Source organism: Cornus florida, unplaced genomic scaffold, assembly GCF_030987335.1.
Source record: "Cornus florida cultivar Cherokee Brave unplaced genomic scaffold, ASM3098733v1 CherokeeBrave_3.0.0_Hap2_Chr02, whole genome shotgun sequence".
NCBI lineage: Eukaryota > Viridiplantae > Streptophyta > Magnoliopsida > Cornales > Cornaceae > Cornus > Cornus florida.
This window is the reverse complement of record NW_026775572.1, coordinates 28,622,513-28,643,452: the sequence shown is the minus strand read 5'-3', so window position 1 is coordinate 28,643,452 and position 20,940 is coordinate 28,622,513. Positions and strand designations below refer to the sequence as shown.

The window sequence follows — 20,940 nt, the reverse complement described above, 5'->3', positions numbered from 1 at the left end:
GCGTATGAATTTGGAAAGGCTAAAAGTAGCTCCAACGCGGGCTTGTTTAAGCGATTCTGGGCCAGTTTGGCTATTGGACTCCTCCAATGGATTTGCCAAAATTTGGGCCCACCCAATGGGTCGCGGAAAACTGCGACTCTCTTGGCGAGCCATGGGCCCGTGTCAGGTTTGTTTTAATTTTTTTTATTCTGGGCCAGAACAGTTTTTAGCCCAGAATACTGTTCCTAAGGCTCTGTTTGCTTAAAAAGTATATATATATAGATTTTTGGCTTGCTTTGGCTCTCTCTCTCTCCGTTAACAATGCCTTGAAGGCTTTTTTGAGCAAAAAAAAGTTTTAAAAAAAAATAAAAATAAGTGACTTTTTTTTGAAAAATTTACTTTTTAAAATATTCCTTCTGACATATAACCGTTTTAGGCACTGTTTGGGTTAACGGCTATATTGGCTCATTTTTGAATTTATTTAAAAAAAAAATAATTATATATATATTTAAAAAAAAAAAAAAAATCTTTCATTTTTCCTCTATAAATATATCAACCCCTACTATTATTCACCTCATATCCAACCCATCTTCTCTAGTCTTCAATCTACAATTATAACCGTTAAGTCATTTTCTTAATCTTTTAGTTATATGGATCTTCCACCACCATATTACAACTACAACTCCCAATTCAACCAATCAAATGATAATTTTGATCCCTTTTTTATTTGTTAGAGAAGATTTCAATTTGGTGGAGAAGAATCCGTAACTCCCAACCTCCCAGAAGGCAAAGGGCTATTCAGCCTCCAAATTGGTCCACAGTTGAAGATGAGGTTTTATATTATGCGTGGATGGCCATTAGCACTGATGCAGTCATTAGTTCAGACTGGGGCTGTAACTTGGGCGGGTTGAGCGGGCTAGAAACTTAATTCGGGCTCATACCATGTACAAAATCTTTTGCCCAAACTTAGCCCGAGCCCCCCTAAAGCCCAATCCCAGCCACCCAAGCCCAGCCCATAATTAATTTCTCCTGCCCAAGCTCGCCCATGAGCCTACACCTCTGTATTCAGAATATAAAAAATAAGAAATTTGTGTAGCTATAAAGACTCAAACAATATTCCTCCAAGAAAAATTTCAAACACACTACCAACTAAGTTATTATACACTTGTGAAATAATATAGTTTTAAAATAAATATATTCTTTCTGGGCTTGGGTTGGGCTTCGGATTTTGTATAATATCAACCCAAGCCCGACTCGAATTTAATTCGGGCTCAGAATATCTAGCCCAAGCTCAAACCTAGAACAGAAAAACACTGCCCAAGCCCTAAAAATTTCGGGCTGGGCTCGGGTAAATTCGGGTTGACCCAGCCCGAGTTGCAGCCTTAGTTCAGACCAACAAAAGGCAGCATTATGGATCCGAATTCAAGAAAGTTTTGAGCAACACGTTAGTAGTGCTGGTACACCTAAAAGAAATCAAATCGCCTGCTTGAATCGTTGGTCCTTCATGCAACAAATAATTAACAATTTTTCTAGATGCATGGCCCAGATCGAAAGGAATTACCCGAGTGGGCAAGACAATGAGTACAAGGTAAGTTATTTATTATATTAAATTTAATTGGTAGATATTTTAAATCTTTATCTTCTAATAATTATTGATTTTTATTTTTTTAGATGATAGCAGCCAAAAAGTTGTTCGCTCGTTAAAATAACACCAAATTTAAGTTTGATAGTTGTTAGAACATTTTGAAGAGCAACAATAAATGGCATTTACGTTGTCAAAAAGAATTGACATCAAAAAAAAAAAAAAAAAAAACAACCGTAGAAGAGAAGTGGAATCCACACTGATGATAGTAAGCCTATTGGTCACTCAAACCCATCTACTCCATCAAATAATGCAGCAACGACACCAAGTTAGGTTGAAGGATCGGCGCACATAGGCGAAAATGATCTAACGGATGTTGAAGAATGTTAGCGACTAGAAGGATGAAAAGTAGCGAAGCAAAGGCGAAATAAGGATAAAAGACAATCTGAAAGTCAGAATGATTTCATTAGCAAATTCGATCATGCAACAGCCTTTTATCAAAAACAATCTGAAACTCTTGAAGCCGCTCAAATAGCACAAGAGACATGCAAAGCAGATAAAGAAAAGACTAGACAACTCGAGCTTCAAAGCAAACTAAAAGAGATTGAAAACAAACAAAGAGCTGAAGAGATGTTAATCATGCAAAAAGATCCAGAATCGATGCCAACACAAGCCTAGAAATCATGGTTAATTGAATGCCAAAATGAAATATTAGCATTTATACGCGCACGCGGTAACTCAAGCTTTCCATAGGATTATCTCAAATATTCCATATGATTGTTCTGTTTTTCCTAGTTATGTTTTGAATTCATGTCGTATTGTATTGTTTTTTATTTTTATTGAATTGTTTAAATTTATATCGTATCGTATTGTTTTTAATAATAAATATTGTATTGTTTAAATTTTTTTGTATGATATAGCCGTTTTAAAAATATAGCCATTAGGAAAAAGTTAAAAAATAAAATTTATTAAAAATTTTAAAATATTAATACTTTTGGAGAGCGAAAATGTACCATTGGAGTACATCCGATAGCTAAAATTTGGAGACTTTAAAACGTTGACGTGGCTATGAAAAATGCTGACGTGGGTATTGAAAAATATTGATGTGGCAAATTCGAAGAACCCATTGGAGATGCTCTAAGTGGTTGATGGGACTTGGGACCGTCCCATTTCTATGGAACTCGTAAGGGTATTTTTTATTTTTATTTTTTTCTTTCGAGAAATTATGTCATACAATACACTTCAGGATATTCAAACTCTATAACCTTAATTTTCAAAATAGAGAAAATATCACTAGATCACAAACCAAACCTTGATAATATAGCTTTCATTTTTTGCCTTGCTATCTACTCTCTAAGAGTCCCAACTCCCAAGTGTCTGCCTTTTCTTATTTGGTTGTCCTGAAATAATTGTTCTACATTAAAAAGTCAATGTATTATTTTTATTGTCATTTCAAATTTATCCTTACATTGAACTTATAAAAATAAAATATTATCGTATCATTTGTTCCCATTATGGATAGATTGAATAATTCGTTTACTATCAATATTATTAAAAAATAATAAAAATTACATTTTAAAAAGTTCGGTTTTCAAAAAGTGCCCTTATAAGAATAAGGCTCATTGTACTGAAAATTGATTAAATCTTTCGCCAGATTGTGGTCGTCCTCCTCCTAGACCGCCGGATGCTGTTGCCTGTGCTCTCAATTCAGCTTTCTTTGCGCCGCCGGAGTTTCGAATTTCATTTGCTATCATCATCAGTTTCAAGGATCTATTAGCAACAGCATCTTAAATTTGAATTTTCTGTTCTTGGACGGGGCTTGCCATGCTTGGGCTATAGGTTGTTGTATTGGGCCCAATTTTTTGGGCTCCTTTTGTTTTGGATATTCTCTTTTAATGGGCCTGCATCCTTCCCTGTCCAGTTTTCAATATTCTTGCTTGATTTTTTTTTTTTTTTTTTTTTTTATTATTATTTTTTTTTATAAATAAAATAAAGTAAAATAAGGCTCATTTTCTTTACAGGAGATTAATTTCACCATGGATTATGGTATGAAAGAGAGTTAAAAAGTGGTGTAAGATCTTATTTTTTCTAAAAAAAACCTAAAAGATCAATCATCGAGTTGAGCTTTTTTATAGTGTTAAAAATATGGATACTTAACACTCACCCCTCTGAAGTTTGGACAAATTATATATTAGTAGACTTTATAGTATTTATTACTTTGATCTTGTTTAAGACTTCCCTAAAATTTTCTTTTCAGCATACATGTTGACCAAAATCTTGTCATTTTCTTCTTTAAAAATTAGGGCATTACTAATTTCATGCACCCAAAATCACCTTTAGGCAACCTGCTAATGAATTTAGGGGATGTCAAAATAATAAACACCTAATGATCTACCCGCGTGTTCGTTGCTCAAAACTTTAAAGAGCTAATGTAGTTTACAACACTCTTTTTAACTGTTGTACCACGGACAAAAAGGGAAAGAAAAAAGAAAGACATGGATGTGAGAGTGTGAGAGGGATAGTTAATTAAAAAAAAATATATTGTTGTGGACACAAAAAATTGAGCTTAAAGTTAAAAAGGCTTGCCTTGTTTTTTTTTTTTTTTTTTTTTATGTTCTACAGACCGCGTTTGGGCCAACAAGCATTGAGTTGTATACTGATTCGCGCTTTTATAATGGAAGAAAGAGCTTTGGCACTGTTTGACTTAGTTGACTTGACGAGGTCTTCTTCTTCACTAGAGCGCAAAAATCCAAATTGAAGCGATATTTCATCGGCAAGACAGGTAACTTTTGAATTGCAAAAACCCATTTTTAACTTCGATTTGTAATGAATGGTTTTTGTATGTTATGCATTTTATTTACTTTTATTAGTGTTTGTGGTTTGAATCTCTATTTGTTGTTGCTGTTGAGTTGATTGTGGTTGACTTGGTACAATGCTGTTCTTTATGCATATATATATATATCTATATATATTTTGTATACACACATATACATCTACATATGTATATGTAGGTTTGGCACTGGTTGTGAGATTTACTTAAACCAAAAGAGTAGATAGAGATCCTAATTGTTCCATTACATTAATCCCAACTAATATGTCCTTAATTGGTTTTAAATTTAGAAGTAGTTCATCATTCTTATTCCAAATTTCTTTAGGATCTGTTTTGATTGCAGATATAGTGAAGGAAAGGGGGGAAATGCACAGAAAATTATTTTCCCTTTACCAAAGGCTTGTAGCCTAGTGGTAAGGAAGATGAGGGTTGGAGACCCTCTGAAAAATGGTGCCTGAGTTTCTTGCCAATAAATATATAGATTTCCCTGGAAAGCAAGGGAGAAAATAAAGTACAATGGAATAGTTTCCTTTATTATTTTTCCTAATTCCTAATTGATTTTGAGAAATATTTCATTTCTTATTTATATTATATTTAAGCACACGAGAAAATATGAATGAATTGTTTTTAATCCTTAATGTCTCCTTGGAGATGTTCAATAGAACTGGAAATCGATGACAATTTTTGTAACACGCTTTCCATTTGTGGGATCTTTATGGCACAAAATGTTGGTCAACTAGGAAACAACATATGCATAAAGTGAGTGTGGTGGAAATGTCAATGCTGAGATGGATGTGCAGTAAGACTAGAAAGAATAGAATTAGAAATGATTACATTCGGTAGATGGTTGGAGTAGCACAAATTGGAGATAAAATGAGAGAAAATCGGTTAAGATGGTTTAGTCATGTGCAAAGAAGACTTTTAAGTGGCCCAGTTAGAATGAGAGGGACATAGCCCACATTGAGGGTAATGCTTGGGAAAGAGTGCGTAAATTTAGTAAGGAAGGATCATGTGGTTTGACCGAGGACTCGTCCTTGGTGTTGCTTTCCACCTGTGGGATTAAGGTGGGGGGAAATTATCTTCAGCATCTCAGTCAAGACTCAAGAGTCATGACAGAGCCTTAGAGGGTAAACAATCCTGGAAATCTGGATCAAATGTTTAGTTGGTTGATGCCGCTTCCCCATGTTAGCTTAGTACCCTGCTGATTAGTGACCTCAACAGTGAGGTTGTTACTGCTGCTCAAGTTCCATTTCACCTATTCACACTTTCTTTCTCTCCCTGCTATTCTTTCTTTCTGTATTTTTTTTTCTTGCAAATAACTTCAACAGTGTTCTTGGAGAGACTTGCACCATCCATCTTTCACTTTGGAAGGCGAAGAGGTATTGTGCCACATGCATTGGTTGCTATTCTTTTTTATTGACTTGCCTCACATGCAGAATATTTATTGAGGAAATATTTGAGTTAAATCATACATCTTGCACTCCCTTTGATATTCCATTTCTTTCATCTTTACTTGGTCTGTTATTTAGAAACTGCTCTACTATCATGGGAATCCTTTGTAAATGAAAATATCATGGCTGAATGTACTAGGATTTGAGAGCTTTAATAATTTTTTCCTTCATGATGGTAAATCCGATACTCTTTTTATTATTACCATTATTATTATTATTTGTATTTAAAAATAATTGTTTTGATATGGCCTTGAAATTCACTATAGATGGCGGAATTTTATTTCCCCACAATGTTAAAAGTAAGTGCTTAGATTTCAATGTTTCATTTCTTTCTCAGAAGATGGCCTCTTCCCTCGAGGTCAAAGTTTTTAGGACCCTGGACTTATCCTTAAAAAGTATTCTACTTGTTTATTGTATAAAAGTGTCTTCTATTTGGTAGGTGCAGAAAGCAAAACAGGGTGCTTAGCTCATTTTCTTTGGGCAACGTGTCCCATCTTTGAGGGTGGGCCTTGGAGCAACAGTAGAATAGATTCTTTGAGGGTGGGCCTTGGAGCAACAGTAAAATAGATTCTTTGAGGGTGGGCCCTGGTGCAACAGTAAGATTGACGGGAAACAACTTCTCTACATGTAGAAGTAAGGCTATGTACATTTGACCCTCCCTAGAACCCGCAATAGCTGGGCCTTGTGTACTAACCTAGCCCTTTTAATGTTTTCCATCTTAAAGATTTGTTATTCTTGATCTTTCACTAATTTTTATCATTTACTATTTTTTTAAGATTTAGATTTTGGGTTCAATACAACACATTCAATTTTTGATTCATTATTTTACAAGCCTAACTTGTACATTGCAATATTGCATCAAAAAGCAGATTGGATGTTTTTTTTTTTCTTTCTGCGAACCACTTCTTAACGCTTGACATAAATTCATAAAAAAGAAAAAAGAAAAAAAGAAAAAGTATGGGTCATACCATATTCTATCTCCATCCAGTTATTGTGTTCAATCAGTTATGTGCGGACTGTCAGAGCATCTCATCTATTTACTATTGCCTCCTTGTTATCTTCCAATTTAAAGTTACTTGCATATTACATCATTTTCCACGCAGATCTCTTCTGTCATTTTCAGTTGAGTTCCCAGTTCCCACTAGACTAGATAAATGCTAACCAGACATTGAGTTATTGACAAGCATTTGCAAATAAATAATTATGAGCAAGCATCTCCACAGCAATCATCATAATTTTCAGGATATTATGCGTTCTCTAATACTTAAAAGTCAGTGTTGCTTTTTCTGGTTTCTATTTGGCTTCTTGTTGGTATATATCTATATTTATTGGAGAAGGAATGTAATCAGATTGTTGTGTACCGCATTCAGATCAAGTAAGCCTGAAAAGCAGGACTGCTTGTATGAGGGAGAAAGATAGAGTTATTTTCTTAGTTGTCTTTAATCGGTTTGGGTGTCTTGGTCCTAAGAATTATTGAAGTGATTTGTTTTGATCATATAATACCAGTGCAAGATTAAATTGATTAAATTAAGGAAAAAAAGATTAAATTGATTATTTTTTATAAACCAAGTAATTATAAACTGAGTGCTAAACCTTAAATTTTCTGGTTACATGTATTTTAACTTGCCTTCAGTTTCATGGGAAAAATATAAATTAACCTGTTATCGAGTTACATCCCTCAGCAATTTTTGGTTTATACTGGAATTCCTTCATCAGAACATTTATATCCTCTCTCTTGTATATTCAATTGTAGTACATCCTTCAGCAAATTTTGGTTTTTATACTGAAATTCCTTCACTCAGAACATTTATATCCTTTATCTTATATATTCAATTGCAGTCATTGACATATTCTTCACATATTTATGGTGCCGTGACAGACTTCATACATTACCCAGTCTTTCAACTCTTGGAGTTCTGTGCAATGGCTATTGTAGGAGCTCAAGAAGCCTCTTTAATGCATTGGCATAATTATCATGTATTCTTAAGTTTTAGAGGTGAAGACACACGGAAGACTTTTACCGACCACCTTTATACAGCTTTGGTGGGTGCAGGTTATCGCACATTTAGAGATGACGATGACATTGAAAGAGGAAAAAATATTAGTTCAGAAATAGAGAAAGCAATTGAACAATCAAAGAGTTCAATAATTGTCTTCTCGAAAGACTATGCTTCTTCCCAATGGTGCCTTGACGAACTTCTGATGATTCTCAAACACAAGAGGACCTCCGGACACATAGTTCTACCTGTCTTCTATGATGTTGATCCATCCCAAGTTAGGAACCAAACGGGAAGAATTGCAGAAGCATTTGCTATACACGAAGAGCGATTCAAGGCAGAAACCGATGAAAGAACAAAGAAGTGGGTGGACAAGGTGGACGGGTGGAGGGAAGCACTTAAAGAAGTTGCAAATCTAGGAGGGATGGTCTTACAAAATCAATTTGACGGGTAATTTCCCTTCTGCAGAAAATCCTATCCTGCGCATCATCTATGCTGTTAAGAATTTTTTGAGATTAGTGACATTAATTTATTCCTTTTCTCCCCGCCCACCTTATGAACTTACCATTTACACTGACACAACAATAATAAGCATATGTAAGAATGAATAAAAATCCAGTCTCTTGCAAATGATAGCATAAATTGGGAGATTTAAAAAGTGGTCATGGCGGTAAAGGCTTTGGCAGTATGTTTTTAGATAGGATTTCAGTTTAAAAGTTTCTGCGTGGGCAATTACTTTGTGGATCTTTTAGTGGGATAAATTTTTTGTCGGATTTAAAAAAATTTCCATTAATAAGAATCAAATTCGTATTATGGACCCACTGAACAGTAACATCAGCAAAAAAAGTCCCTTAAATTATTATTAGGAAGATGTCTTTATTAATATGTTGTTAGTAAAAAATAACTCAAAATGAACATGTATTTTCAAATGTCTACATGTTCTATAATTGGCCATATTACTCTTTTCTTCACATTTAAATTATATTTACTTTTTTTCCATTTACTGGTTGGTTGTCATGATAAATGTGAAAATCAAAACCATGATGCCAGTAATCAAATGGTTTTGGGGTTGTTATTGTGGGGTGGTTATGATGGAGATGATGATAATGTTTATATTGAGTGGTGGTTATAAAGGAAGTTGGTAAATAAAGGAGTATGGAGCTAAGTGATGATTTTGTGTAGGTACAAGGGGTTTGCAATCTTTTATTTTTTTATTTTTGGGTAAAGTGCATTTAACCCTCCTGAACTTTCACTGTTTTGCAGTAAAGCCCCCCTTTACAAATTTTTTGCCAAAAAACCCCCCTTAAATAACTGAGGGGGGTTCTTTTTTGAATTTTTGCCAAAAATACCCCCACTAACCTAATCAAGGAAGAATGGAGACGGCGGGGGGGCCATTTTTCCAATTGGGTGAATTTAGCTAAAAGTTTTTTTTTTCTTTCTTTCTTTTTTTTCCTTTCTTGAATAATAATATTTCAACTTATATTTTTTTGTTAAATGCAATCACCATGCTTTTAATTAAAGAAAAAGCATATAAAAAATTAAAGAGTAAAATTTATAGTTATGAGTGCAACTACATATAAGATCAAATCTTATATGTTTATTCATATTATATATTATTATACCTATATTATATTTTTTATTTTATATAATGTGTACGCATGTATAAGAATATGAGATGGACATTTGATCAAAAAATTAGATCGACAAAAATGAATTTTAATTACAAAAAAGTAATTGAATGTCATAAAATAGTTGGTTTTTCTCCTTTTTTTTTTTTTTTTTTTTTTTTTTTTTTTTTTTTTTAATAGAAAAAAATTGGGAAAATAAGAATATTACAGGATTTAACTATGCTAGACATATGCTATAGAAATAGCATGTAGTTGCACTCATAACTATGAATTTTAATTTTTTAAATATGTTTCTTTTATTAAAAATATGGTGATATATGTAACGGAAAATATAAGTTAAAAAATTATTATTCAAGAAAGGATAGAAAATAGAATCTTTTAGCTAAATTCACACAATTGGGCAAATTGCATAAAATCCCTCTTGACTTGAATGGTGGGGGTATTTTTGGCAAAAATTCAAAAGGCAACCCCCCTCGCTTAGTTGAGGGAGGTTTTTTGGCAAAAAAATTGGGTTGGGGGGAAATGCACTTCTTTCTTATTTTGTTAAGTAAACAACAAGGGGTTTTCAATAAGTTTGGTTGTATCCTATGGTTGGATTAATATTGATCATGTAGGCGGGTGAAAGGGAGTGCTCAGAGTGGTAGGGGGAGGAGAGGATAGAGAAGTAGAGTTGGCGGAGCCCCCAAAATCTATAATGTAGAGAAAAAGAAGAGAAACTAGAAGCCCTTAGAAATATATAGTGGGTGTATATATATAAGAGGCCACATTTGTTGTCTAGAGTCTAGGTGTAATGGGTGGGCGCTTGCTCATTTACCTAAAAGCTTAAACTGACTTGGTTGGTGGGGATATTTTTGGCAAAAATTCAAAAGGCAACCCCCCTCGCTTAGTTGAGGGAGGTTTTTGGCAAAAAAAAAAAATAGTAAAACGATGAAAGTCAAGGGGGGTAAAATGCACTTTCTTATTTTGTAAGTAAACAACAAGGGGTTTTCAATAAGTTTATTGTATCCCATGGTTGGATTAATATTGATCATGTAGGCGGGTGAAAGGGAGTGCTCAGAGTGGTAGGTGGAGGAGACGATAGAGAAGTAGAGTTGGTGGAGCCCCCAAAATCTATAATGTAGAGAAAAAGAAGGGAAGCTAGAAGCCCTTAGAAATAAATAGTGGGTGTATATATAGATAAGGCCACATTTGTTGTCTAAAATTTAGGTGTAACGGGTGGGCGCTTGCCCATTTACCTAAAAGCTTAAGCTATTGGGTACTGTTGCATACCAACTCATTTATACTCATACATTTTCTCATTCAAATCCGATGTGGGACAAGCTTCTTCCTTGTAACCTAGGAAACACGGACATGCCAAAATGGGCGAAGAATCCGTGTCCATGCGTCGGACACGCCCCGACACACCAAAAAACGTGTCTGGATTTTTTTTATTTTTTTTTAATTTTTGGACATGGCACGGACACTCCGCAGACACACGTGTCTGGAATTTTTATTTATTTTTTTTTTAATTTTTAATTTTTAATGCTGATATGTTCTGTTTTTTATTTTGTACTACCTTTTTGGTATTGTAAATGGTAAAAGTCCTAGGTCAAATGATGGATGGGAATAGATGATAGTACACTGACTTGTTTTGTATCTTTTTTGGGGACTAGCCTTTAGGTTTTTGTGAATATTAAGTGCTAACAGTAAAGTCCTGAATGTTAAACAGTTATGAATGTTAATAGTCCTTTCTGTCTATGCTTTTGTATTTGGAGTAAAGTTGCAATGATGATTAAATGATCCTAGTTATTATTCTAATGTCTTGTTTTTTATTTGGTTTTATAACTATGTAACATTGTTCTTTTATAGTTTATTAGTTATAAGTTATGATTTGTGTTTTTTTTTCATTGTGAGGTTGATGAAAAATAGTAACACTCAGTAATTTTTAAAGTACTGCATCACACACACACATACATATATTACACTATTCGCTGTGTCCTCGCCGTGTCCGTGTTATAATTTTTTTGGATTTGCCGTGTTGCCGTGTCCGCGTCGTGTCGTATCCGTGTCCGTGCTTCTTAGCTTGTAACATTCTCCCCCACCCGAACTTGCAACACTCTCGTTGCGGTCGGTCCACCCTGCCTACCCGGGTGACTCACTAGGACGCCTTCCGAGCTGGGCGCTTGGTGTCGCATCGGATCAAAGACTGGGTCTGACTCTGATACCAACTGTAACGGGTGGACGCTTGCCCATTTACCCAAAAGTTATTCGGTAGTGCTGCATACCCACCTATTTATACTCATACATTTTCTCATCCAGATCCGATGTGGGACAAGCTTATCCCTTGTAACACTAGGCCTGTATCTACAGATTAGTGACGTGTTCAATGCATTGCCCCTTCTTGGGACATCTTGTGGCATCACATCTTAGCTAGCACGCCTCCCATGGTTCACCCAACCACAACCTACTTAAACTACCCCAGTATGACAAATCAATATATGAATAGGCTTTTATAACTTAGAAGTTCAAGCTGTTCTGTATGACATAGATCCACTTTAAAAAAAAAAAAATTTTAATCAGTATATCAAAATGAACCTAAAACAAGTAGTTTGAAGAACGTAGAAATCATTAGGATTATGAAAAGTAAGAACCTCATGTCTTTAAATTGCCTATTAAAATAAATGATGTTAGATTATTAATTACATTTTTTTAATTTTGATATGGTTTTTGTTTCTTTCATATATTTTAAACATAATTTAATAATCATCTCATTTTTAAATGATTATATTTCAGTCATCTTGTTTGGTTTTTGCACTAACATTCTTAATTATTTTGGTCATGAATAGTATGTTGTTTATGCATATGTGTATATATTTACCATTTTGTTCACCACTTATAGGTATGAGTCCAGGTTTATCCGGAAAATTGTTAAGGAAGTTCAGGATAAAGTCAGTCGCACGGTCTTGAGCATTCCTCGTAACCTTATTGGAATTGATTCTCGAGTCCAAAACGTTAATCTGTGGTTACAAGATCAGTTACCTGATGCTCAGGTAATGGTGATCTCTGGGATGGGTGGAATAGGAAAGACGACCATTGCTAAAGTTGCTTATAATTTAAACTTTGAAAATTTTGAAGGCAGTAGCTTTCTTGCAGATATTAGAGAGACTTCTAAACAACACAATGGTTTACTTTTTTTACAAAGGAAGGTTCTGTCAGATATTTTGAAGGGGAAAAAGGAAAAAATAGGCTGTGTTGATGAAGGAATTACTAAGATCAAAGAAGCCATATGCTGTAAAAGAGTTCTTATTGTTCTTGATGACGTTGATCAAGCAGAACAATTAGATGCAGTACTTCGAATGAGAAATCGCTTTCATCCAGGAAGTAAAATTATTATAACAACTAGGCATCAGTGGTTGCTAAAGCCTCATGAAGTTGATGTGATGTGTCATAGGGTTGAAAAATTGGGTAAAGCTGAATCGTTTAAGCTCTTTAGTTGGCATGCTTTTGGACAAGACCATCCCATTGAAGGTTACAAAGAGCATTCAGAAAGGGTGGTGAACTGCTGTGGTGGCCTTCCTTTAGCCCTTCAAGTTTTGGGTTCTTCTCTATCTGGCAATTGTATAGATGTATGGCAAAGTGCATTGGAGAAATTGGAAGAAATCCCTGACAGTCGAATCATAGATAAACTCAAAATAAGCTATGATTCCATACAAGATGACCATGACCAAGGTTTATTTCTTGATATTGCTTGTTTCTTTGTTGGAAAGCGCGAAGATTATGTGATTACAGTACTAAAAGGATGTGGTTTCCACCCAAAAGTTGGGATTAAGAATCTCGTTGATAGATGTCTCTTAACTATTGATGGAAATAAAAAACTGATGATGCATCAGCTGGTTCGGGTCATGGGAAGAGAGATTGTTCGCAGAGAATCACTGAAGGAGCTTGGTGAACGCAGCAGATTGTGGCGTCATAATGAATCATTCGATGTCTTGAAGTACAAAAATGTGAGAAATTTGGTTGATCTCATATATGTTTCTATGTTTTTGTTGCACATGATTATGTAATAATATCCCTTTTCTTAATTTTTCCTTTTTTTTTTTTTTGGTTTTAATTAGGGCACAAAATCAATTGAAGGCCTAGCCCTTGACATGCGTATGTTAAACAATGTGAAACGACACCACTTCCAAGAATCTCATGGCGAATCATTGCTACCAGACCAAGGCAATTCACCAAGATGGCGCGGTTTCAACTCCTTTCCCTGGAATCTGATAAACAGTGCTTCAAGAAGGTCAAATGAGGTGGACTTGAAATTTGATGCATTTGCAAGGATGCAAACTTTAAGATTACTCCAGATCAATTATGTGCAACTCAGTGGGTGCTATAAAGAATTTCCGAAGAAGTTAAGGATGTTATGTTGGCGCGGATTCCATTTGAAATCTATACCTAGCGATTTTCCTTTGGACAGCCTTGTGGCTCTTGACATGCGCAACAGCAGCTTGGAACAAGTTTGGATGGGAATCAAGGTATGATATTTGTTTCTTTTTTTCATTCTTCCTTTTCTCTGGATTTTTAGTAATTAATTATACTGGTACAATCAATGAAATTCCTACTTTTTTTTTTGTTTTCTTCATTTTCTTTCTTTTTCTTTTTGGTCAACAGTTACTCAAATTGCTGAAAATCCTGAATCTAAGTCATTCACATGACCTTATCAGAATCCCCGACTTCATAGGACTCCCTAAGCTTGAGAGATTGATTCTTAAAGATTGTCCACGTTTGGGTGAGATCCATGAATCAATTGGAGACCTTAAGCGACTTGTTTTTTTGAATTTTAAAGATTGCAAAAATCTAAGGATGCTTCCAAGAAGCATTGGCATGCTGATGTTTCTTGAAACACTTATTATTTCTGGTTGCTCGAATCTTGATAAGTGGCCAATAGAGTTGAGTAAGATGGAATCCTTGAAAGTGCTTCATATGGATGGAACACCTGTATATCGTTTTCACTGTGACATTGGAGAGGGTAAGTTATGGCATGCATTCATCTGGTCTTGGATGTTAAAACCAACAAGCCGTCCGGAAGTTTTATGGGCTTCTTTACCCCGTTCTTTAGTGAGCTTAAGTCTTGCAGAATGCAGTCTTTCTGATAATGCTTTTCCCAAAGATTTCCATAGCCTACCCTTGTTGAAGAACTTAAATCTAAGCCAAAACCCAATTTGTTCCCTACCAGAGAGCTTCAAAGATCTTACCAGGCTGCAGACGCTCGACTTAAAGTCATGTACAAGGCTCAGCTCACTTACAGTGCCATCTAGTTTACAAGAACTGGACGTGGACAATTGCTCATCATTGGAAAAAATTACATCTGTATCAACTTCGTTCAGACCAGTATTGGGAGTTGCTGATTCCAATAACCAATTTGAGGTTCAAAATAACTTCAAGCTAGAATCCATTAGAAATATTGATGAAAAAGCTCTCAAATATTTGGGCTTCTTCCAATTGAACTCTGTTGAAAATGTTGAGGTGGAATTTTATGATCGGATTGCTAATAAAGTGGAGAAGCTTCCCTTCCAGGTAATATCTCTCTCTCTCTCACACACACACTTGAACACACGGAATTGATAGTTAAGTTTATGATTGCTATGGTTCAGGGACTCTATGAATCTGGCGTATTCAGCACTTTTTTCCCGGGCAGTCGGGTTCCAAGCTGGTTCGGGAACAAGACGGCAGGGTCCTCGATATCTTTTACCGTGCCTTCATTACTTAACCTTAGAATTCGGGGCTTGAATCTGTGCTTTGTTTATGCACTTTCTGACAATCAGAAAGGTCAAGTTGGTGATGCTTTACAGACTGAAATCAGCAACAAGACCAAAGGTCTGAGGTGGTACTATCACCCAAAGTTCTTGGGCATTCCAGAAACTGACAAAAATATGATATGGTTGAGTCATTGGAAAGTTGAGAATGATCAGTTGGAAATTGGGGATGAGCTGAAGATTTCACTGGAATATGTGAGCGATGTTTTTGAGGTAAAGGAATGTGGAGTACACCTTGTGTGTGAGGAGCAAGAGCAGGGTAAAAACCATTCAAATAGCAATGGAGTAATAGTGCACACCATTTTTATGACAAGCAAGTAGAGAAAAATGGTACTCAGTCCTTGAGAATAGAGATGTATTGGTCCGAGTCCTTTATTCTCCCAAAAAAGTGCTTGACCAGGTTAACAAGATTTTGAGATCATTCCTTTGGTTTGGTATTGAGATGAAAAAGACAGGAGTAAAGGTGGCATGGGACAATGCTTGCAGACCAAAGATGCAGGGAGGTCTTGGCTTTCCCAATCTAGAAATGGCAAACTTGACTGCAAATCTCAAGCACATTGGAAACTCTTTGCTAGAAGAAAGGAAAGCTTATGGGTGGCATGGATACATAGTTACCTAATAAAGGCAGAGAGCTTTTGGACAGTCAAAGCTTCCTCTCTTAGCACAGGTATATGGAGGAGGTTATTAAAGCTTAGGGACATGTCAAGAGGACTTATCGAGCACAGGGTGGGAACATGCACTGATCCTATGATGTGGTTTAACATTTGGCTGTCAGATGGACCTTAAATCAACCTCACTGATGTGGAAATTCTTTAACTGGACTTGTTTGTCAAAGTCTATAGCCTAATTTCCAACAATCGGTGGGTTGTTCCACCTCCCTCTCATCCAAATAGTTTCTTTTAAAGCCAAAACTTCACTAGACAAATCTTTTCATTACCTGCACCCTCCACTGAACCTGACTCCATCATATATGGACCCCCTCTCCCTCTGCTGTTTTCTCCCTTCTCAGTCTAGGGGTGCACAAAAGAACCGTGGAACTGGAACCGAAACCGAAACCGTAAGAACCGGAACTGAATCAGAAGTTCAAAACTCATATATTTCAGATCTTTCTGCAAGAATCAAAAGTTCAAAACCCATATCGGCATATCATTTCAAGATTGTTCAAAAAATCAAAACCCATATCTTTCAGTTTCCATTGCCCGCTGTTCCAATTCGGGTTCGGCGTTTGCAAGCTTCAGCCGCCGTCTCTCAACTCTAAAGCTTGTCCCCTCTCTCTGTGCAACTGCTAACTTATATGTATGGGTTTTGTTTTAATTTTTTTTTCTAAATCAACTAATCAAGGTCTGTAATTCTTGATTTTGTGTATGCACATATATATATATATATATTGTAACGTTTTCGATTTTCAGCCTTTTTTTCAATTTTTTGGGATTTTGTTGCCGCAAGGGTATTTTGGTCATTTCACTTTTACGCGTGGGATTTTGGTTGAGTCCAATTGTTTTTGGTGCATTTATTTTCATGGGACTTATGTAGTATTTGTATGGTGGTGCACTATGTATTCATATGTGGAGTAAATTAAATCAAATGGAAAAAGGAAAAGTCAAAAGATAGTGGTGGGACCCACCACTACCCAATTTATGGTCTACGGACCATTTTCCCTTCATTTCTTTCTCTCTCCCCGTCCAATTCTTTTCTCTTTCAGTTTCTTTTCTCTTTTTTCTTTCACTTGACAACCAATCTTTGAAACAAGATTTCTTTCTCATTTCATATCGGATTAAGGTGCCGTTTGAGGCAAAACGAAGCCCACGACGAACTCTACACATCCATACCAGCAATTGCAGATTTCGTGCACCCTTGGAGTTCGAATTTTGAGACCCACTTTGAGGGTTTTTGCATTCTAAGAGGTAGGGGTTCCTAATCCATGTGTTCTTGCTCCCTTGTGAGTTATTCCTTGTTAATTGTGGTTAAATGTGATTAAATTGATGATTAACTTGTTTAATTAAGTTGATTGCCACTAAAATGATGTGATTTTGTATGTGAGATTCATATTTATGTGTATATGTGGATTTGTGAAATAAACATGTTTAGATGTTGATTTTACATGCTTGTGTGGTTGTAACTTGGTAGAATTTGTTATGTGGAAAACATGCCTTATTTAAATTAATTACCTTGAAAGTGATACAATTGTTTAATTAGAAAATTATGCCTATATATGTGTAATTGTTAATTTATGTGGAGAGCATGCTTGATATGTGAATTTTCCATGACTATGATGATTGATAAATTGTCAGGAAATTTGTGTGGATCTATGTTAATTGTGTAATGATAGTTCCTTCCATTTCCATAGTATAAAATGGGTGTGCATTATGCATCCATGGCATTGGGCATGAAGGAAAAAGGGAAAATGTTTTGAAAACAAAAAAAGGGAATTTTGGGGAATAAGTTTTTGATAAAAAGAATTTTGAAAAAACCCGGTCGCTGCGGAGTCACCAACGGGCCGGTAGGTTAATGTAGCCTAGAGGGAATTAGGGAGATTTTCCTAACGTGGTTGAGCTATTTGGGCCCCTCGATGACGCTGCGGAGTCACCAAAGGTCTAGGGACAGTAGCCAATCCTTCTCTCGGCGCTGCGGGGGTACCAAAGGGGGTTACATTAACAGTTTGGAAAGTGACAGATGAATGATTTTGAAAATGGGGAGCGACATTTGACACGCATTGCATTCCATTGTATTGTATTGTTGATGTTGAGTTTGGATGTGATGTTGTACTTTCCTGACATAGTATGATCCCGATTCCTATTGCTCTATTCTTTGTATGAATTCACGGGGACAGAAGAGGTGTGTCTTAGGTGCCACTTACTGAGCAATATGCTCACCCTATTTATTTAACTTTTTTTTTTTCAGGAAATGGGAAAGAAATGGCCAATGAAAATCCCCCGCAAGCTTGAAGAAGATTAGGAGTTGTATTTTGTTATCTTTTGTATCTTAGCCCATTTTTTTTGTATAATCTCAAAACTAAAATGTCCTGTATTCATTTTTGCAAGACAAGGTCATGTATTATAAATCATAACTCTTGTTGATATTTTGAAGGGAAGCAAGACTATGTAAATGCTTAAGTTGAATGGGATGACGATGATGGGCTAACTTGGGGAGGTTGTTGAAGTTGTGGTATTGGGGAATGTATTATATTTCTTTTGTATTATGTGTTGGGACAGGTTAGATAGGTCTTGAAAGGCCATCGCATTTTTTTTCATTTGAACAGGTTGTGATAGGACCCTTTTAAGGGAAGGTGATGCCGATTTTTTTTTTATTTTTTATTTTTTATTTTTTATTTGGTATCAGTTTAGGGGCGTTACATATATCAAGGTTTGTAATTCTTGTTTTGTAATCAAAAGTTCAAAACCCATATATATATATATATATATATTTTGGCGAATGATCTTTCATATCAAGTCTTGGAAAGGAAAAGGGATGGCTAGAGATTTGCGAAGCTCATGAGGAAATTGATTCAGATAGTTAACGGTTCCTTGGAACCGAATCGGGAATGCCGGTTCGGTTCGGTTCCAGATCTCAACGGTTCGGTTCCGGTTCCATTTTTAAAGAACCGTTAAGATCTGTTCCGGTTCCGTTAGGAACCGTACTGAACCGAGCCGTGTGCACCCTACTTCTCACACCATTAGTTACCTCTCTTCACCCTCTCCCAACACATCCTTGGCGCCGACTAGTTTGGTTTAGCCATCACATGCATAAACACGGATTCATCTATTGGTTAGCCTTGAGAGGTAGGCTAAACACCCTTTAGGTAAATAAAATTTCTTACGAAAAGTAAAATTCATTTTGCCTATACGTGCAATGAATCTTGTGCTCTCTCAGTCCTATCCCTTTTGGAATCGCGAGATAAAATAATAAAATAAAATAATTAATTATAAATTTCACTACTGAGTCTTGAGTTTTTTTTTTATCCTCTAATCATTATGAGATTAACTTGTTTTATCTATATTGATTTTACCAAGCTGACCTGGTACAAGCCCTCTCCATTCGGCCCTATATTTATATTAATAAGAATTCTATCACTCACAATGTATCGAAACTATAGAATAAAATAGTGGGGGATCAATATTTGATTTAGTAGTGGAAAGAAACAAGTTAGTTTCGGACATATAAACCTAAAAGAAAGTGACAATGAGAAAAGGAAATTGAAGTTGTAGCAGAGAAATGCGTGTGTTTGCTGCTTGAGTTACATTGAAGTGCTCTAATTTGTGAAGCAGATAGATGCTTGCCCAACATTTGGCTAATTAAAATATTTTGTAGATTAGAAGTTTTACGCTTAGGTTGAGTAAAATATACAACTTTAATGAAATATAATTAATATATTGCCACGTTTATTTGTAAAAAATAAACTTAATGCGTTGTTGTCCAACTATTACATCTAAAATCATTTCACATATATATATATATATATATAATTACACTATTGAGAAGTAAATCAAATACAATTATAAATTGTGTGGGAGTAAATCAAATACAATTATAAAATTGTGTGGGATTGTCAATCATATGAAATGAAATAATATAAAGTGAATGACTTGGAAAATGAAATATGTATTTGAAGGAGGCTAGAATTCATGCAAATCATTCTAGTTTTATTTACACTAGCAAAATTCACTGCTAAATTAATCATTGAAGAATGTAAATAATAATAATTATAATAATACATCATATAAAACAATTTTATGTGATATAATAATAACAGTAATAATAATAATGTTCATGCATGGGATTAAAAATCATATAAAATAGTAAAAAATAAATATCAAGTGGTAAGAAAACAATAATTACAACCAACGGGTCAGTGGATATCAAGTCCTTACTTTCCAAAAAGAGGTTAAGTGTTCAAGCCTCAATGGAGACATGTGTATGTGAGTACCAATTATGAAGAAAAAATAAATAAATAACAATAATTACAACATATACAAACACAATTATAAAAATTAAGTCCATAACAATGATTATGAATAAAGAATACAATAACAGAAGAAAATTTTAAAAATGCATAGTTGGTGTTTAATGAAACTCTTTGTTTGTAAGTAGAGTTTGTAATAAAAATAATAATAACAACAAAAAATATTTTTGTTTAATTAAGTCTTTATATCTATTTATAAATTTTTAGTTAAAATAATATAAAATTGTATTGAATATTTGTAATTTGTGATGTAAGCAATCAATACAAAAAACAAAAATAAAAAATACAATAAAATTGCAAAATAAGATGAAAAAGGTAAAACATAAAAACTTTGAATGAGTATTTTGTCGATAACTTGTATAGCCTCGACCTTTGAAGCAAACATAAAAAAGAAAAAGAAAAAAAGAAATGGAACTAATTAACATCCTACCACTACAACTCATTTCTTTTGATTCATTTTTTCTAAAACGAAATAGACAATAAATTCTCGGTACAAACTAAGGTAAAACCAAATTCTCTTGAAAATTTTAATTTTCCTTTTAAAACTAAGGTAAAACCAAATCAATAACGAAGTAACGAACTAATAACAATTAGCAAATAATCATAACAAATAAGTTGGACATGCTATGATAAAAGCTATACGAAATATGGAAGCTTTATTGTGTGAAAGTACCAATTAGGAATATATATATATATATACACGGAACCTTTAATTGCACTTTTAATGGAA

General features: G+C 34.8%; 1 protein-coding gene across 5 annotated transcripts; it reads left to right on the top strand.

Moving 5' to 3' along the window:
• The first annotated feature begins 4,058 nt into the window (after positions 1-4,058).
• Positions 4,059-18,544, top strand: LOC132294476 (disease resistance protein RPV1-like). Of its 5 annotated transcripts, none has more exons than XM_059792347.1 (7): positions 4,059-4,343; positions 7,722-8,289; positions 12,346-13,450; positions 13,562-13,969; positions 14,106-15,011; positions 15,089-17,154; positions 18,152-18,544. In XM_059792347.1, exons 2-6 carry the CDS (start codon positions 7,766-7,768, stop codon positions 15,569-15,571), a joined length of 3,426 nt encoding a protein of 1,141 aa, XP_059648330.1. In that variant the 5' UTR covers positions 4,059-4,343; positions 7,722-7,765; the 3' UTR covers positions 15,572-17,154; positions 18,152-18,544. The 5 variants fall into 5 exon arrangements, with proteins under 5 accessions (XP_059648330.1, XP_059648331.1, XP_059648333.1 ...); XM_059792348.1 differs by having other exon boundaries at positions 7,682-8,289; XM_059792349.1 differs by lacking the exon at positions 4,059-4,343 and adding an exon at positions 4,359-5,770.
• Positions 18,545-20,940: the final 2,396 nt, after the last annotated feature.

Coding starts and splice junctions, on each gene's coding strand:
- LOC132294476 (XM_059792346.1), top strand. CDS start 7,454: ATGTATTTTAACTTGCCTTCAGTTTCATGGGAAAAATATAAATTAACC. Junction 13,451..13,561: donor ATGTCTTGAAGTACAAAAAT/GTGAGAAATTTG, acceptor GGTTTTAATTAG/GGCACAAAATCAATTGAAGG. Junction 15,012..15,088: donor TGGAGAAGCTTCCCTTCCAG/GTAATATCTCTC, acceptor GCTATGGTTCAG/GGACTCTATGAATCTGGCGT.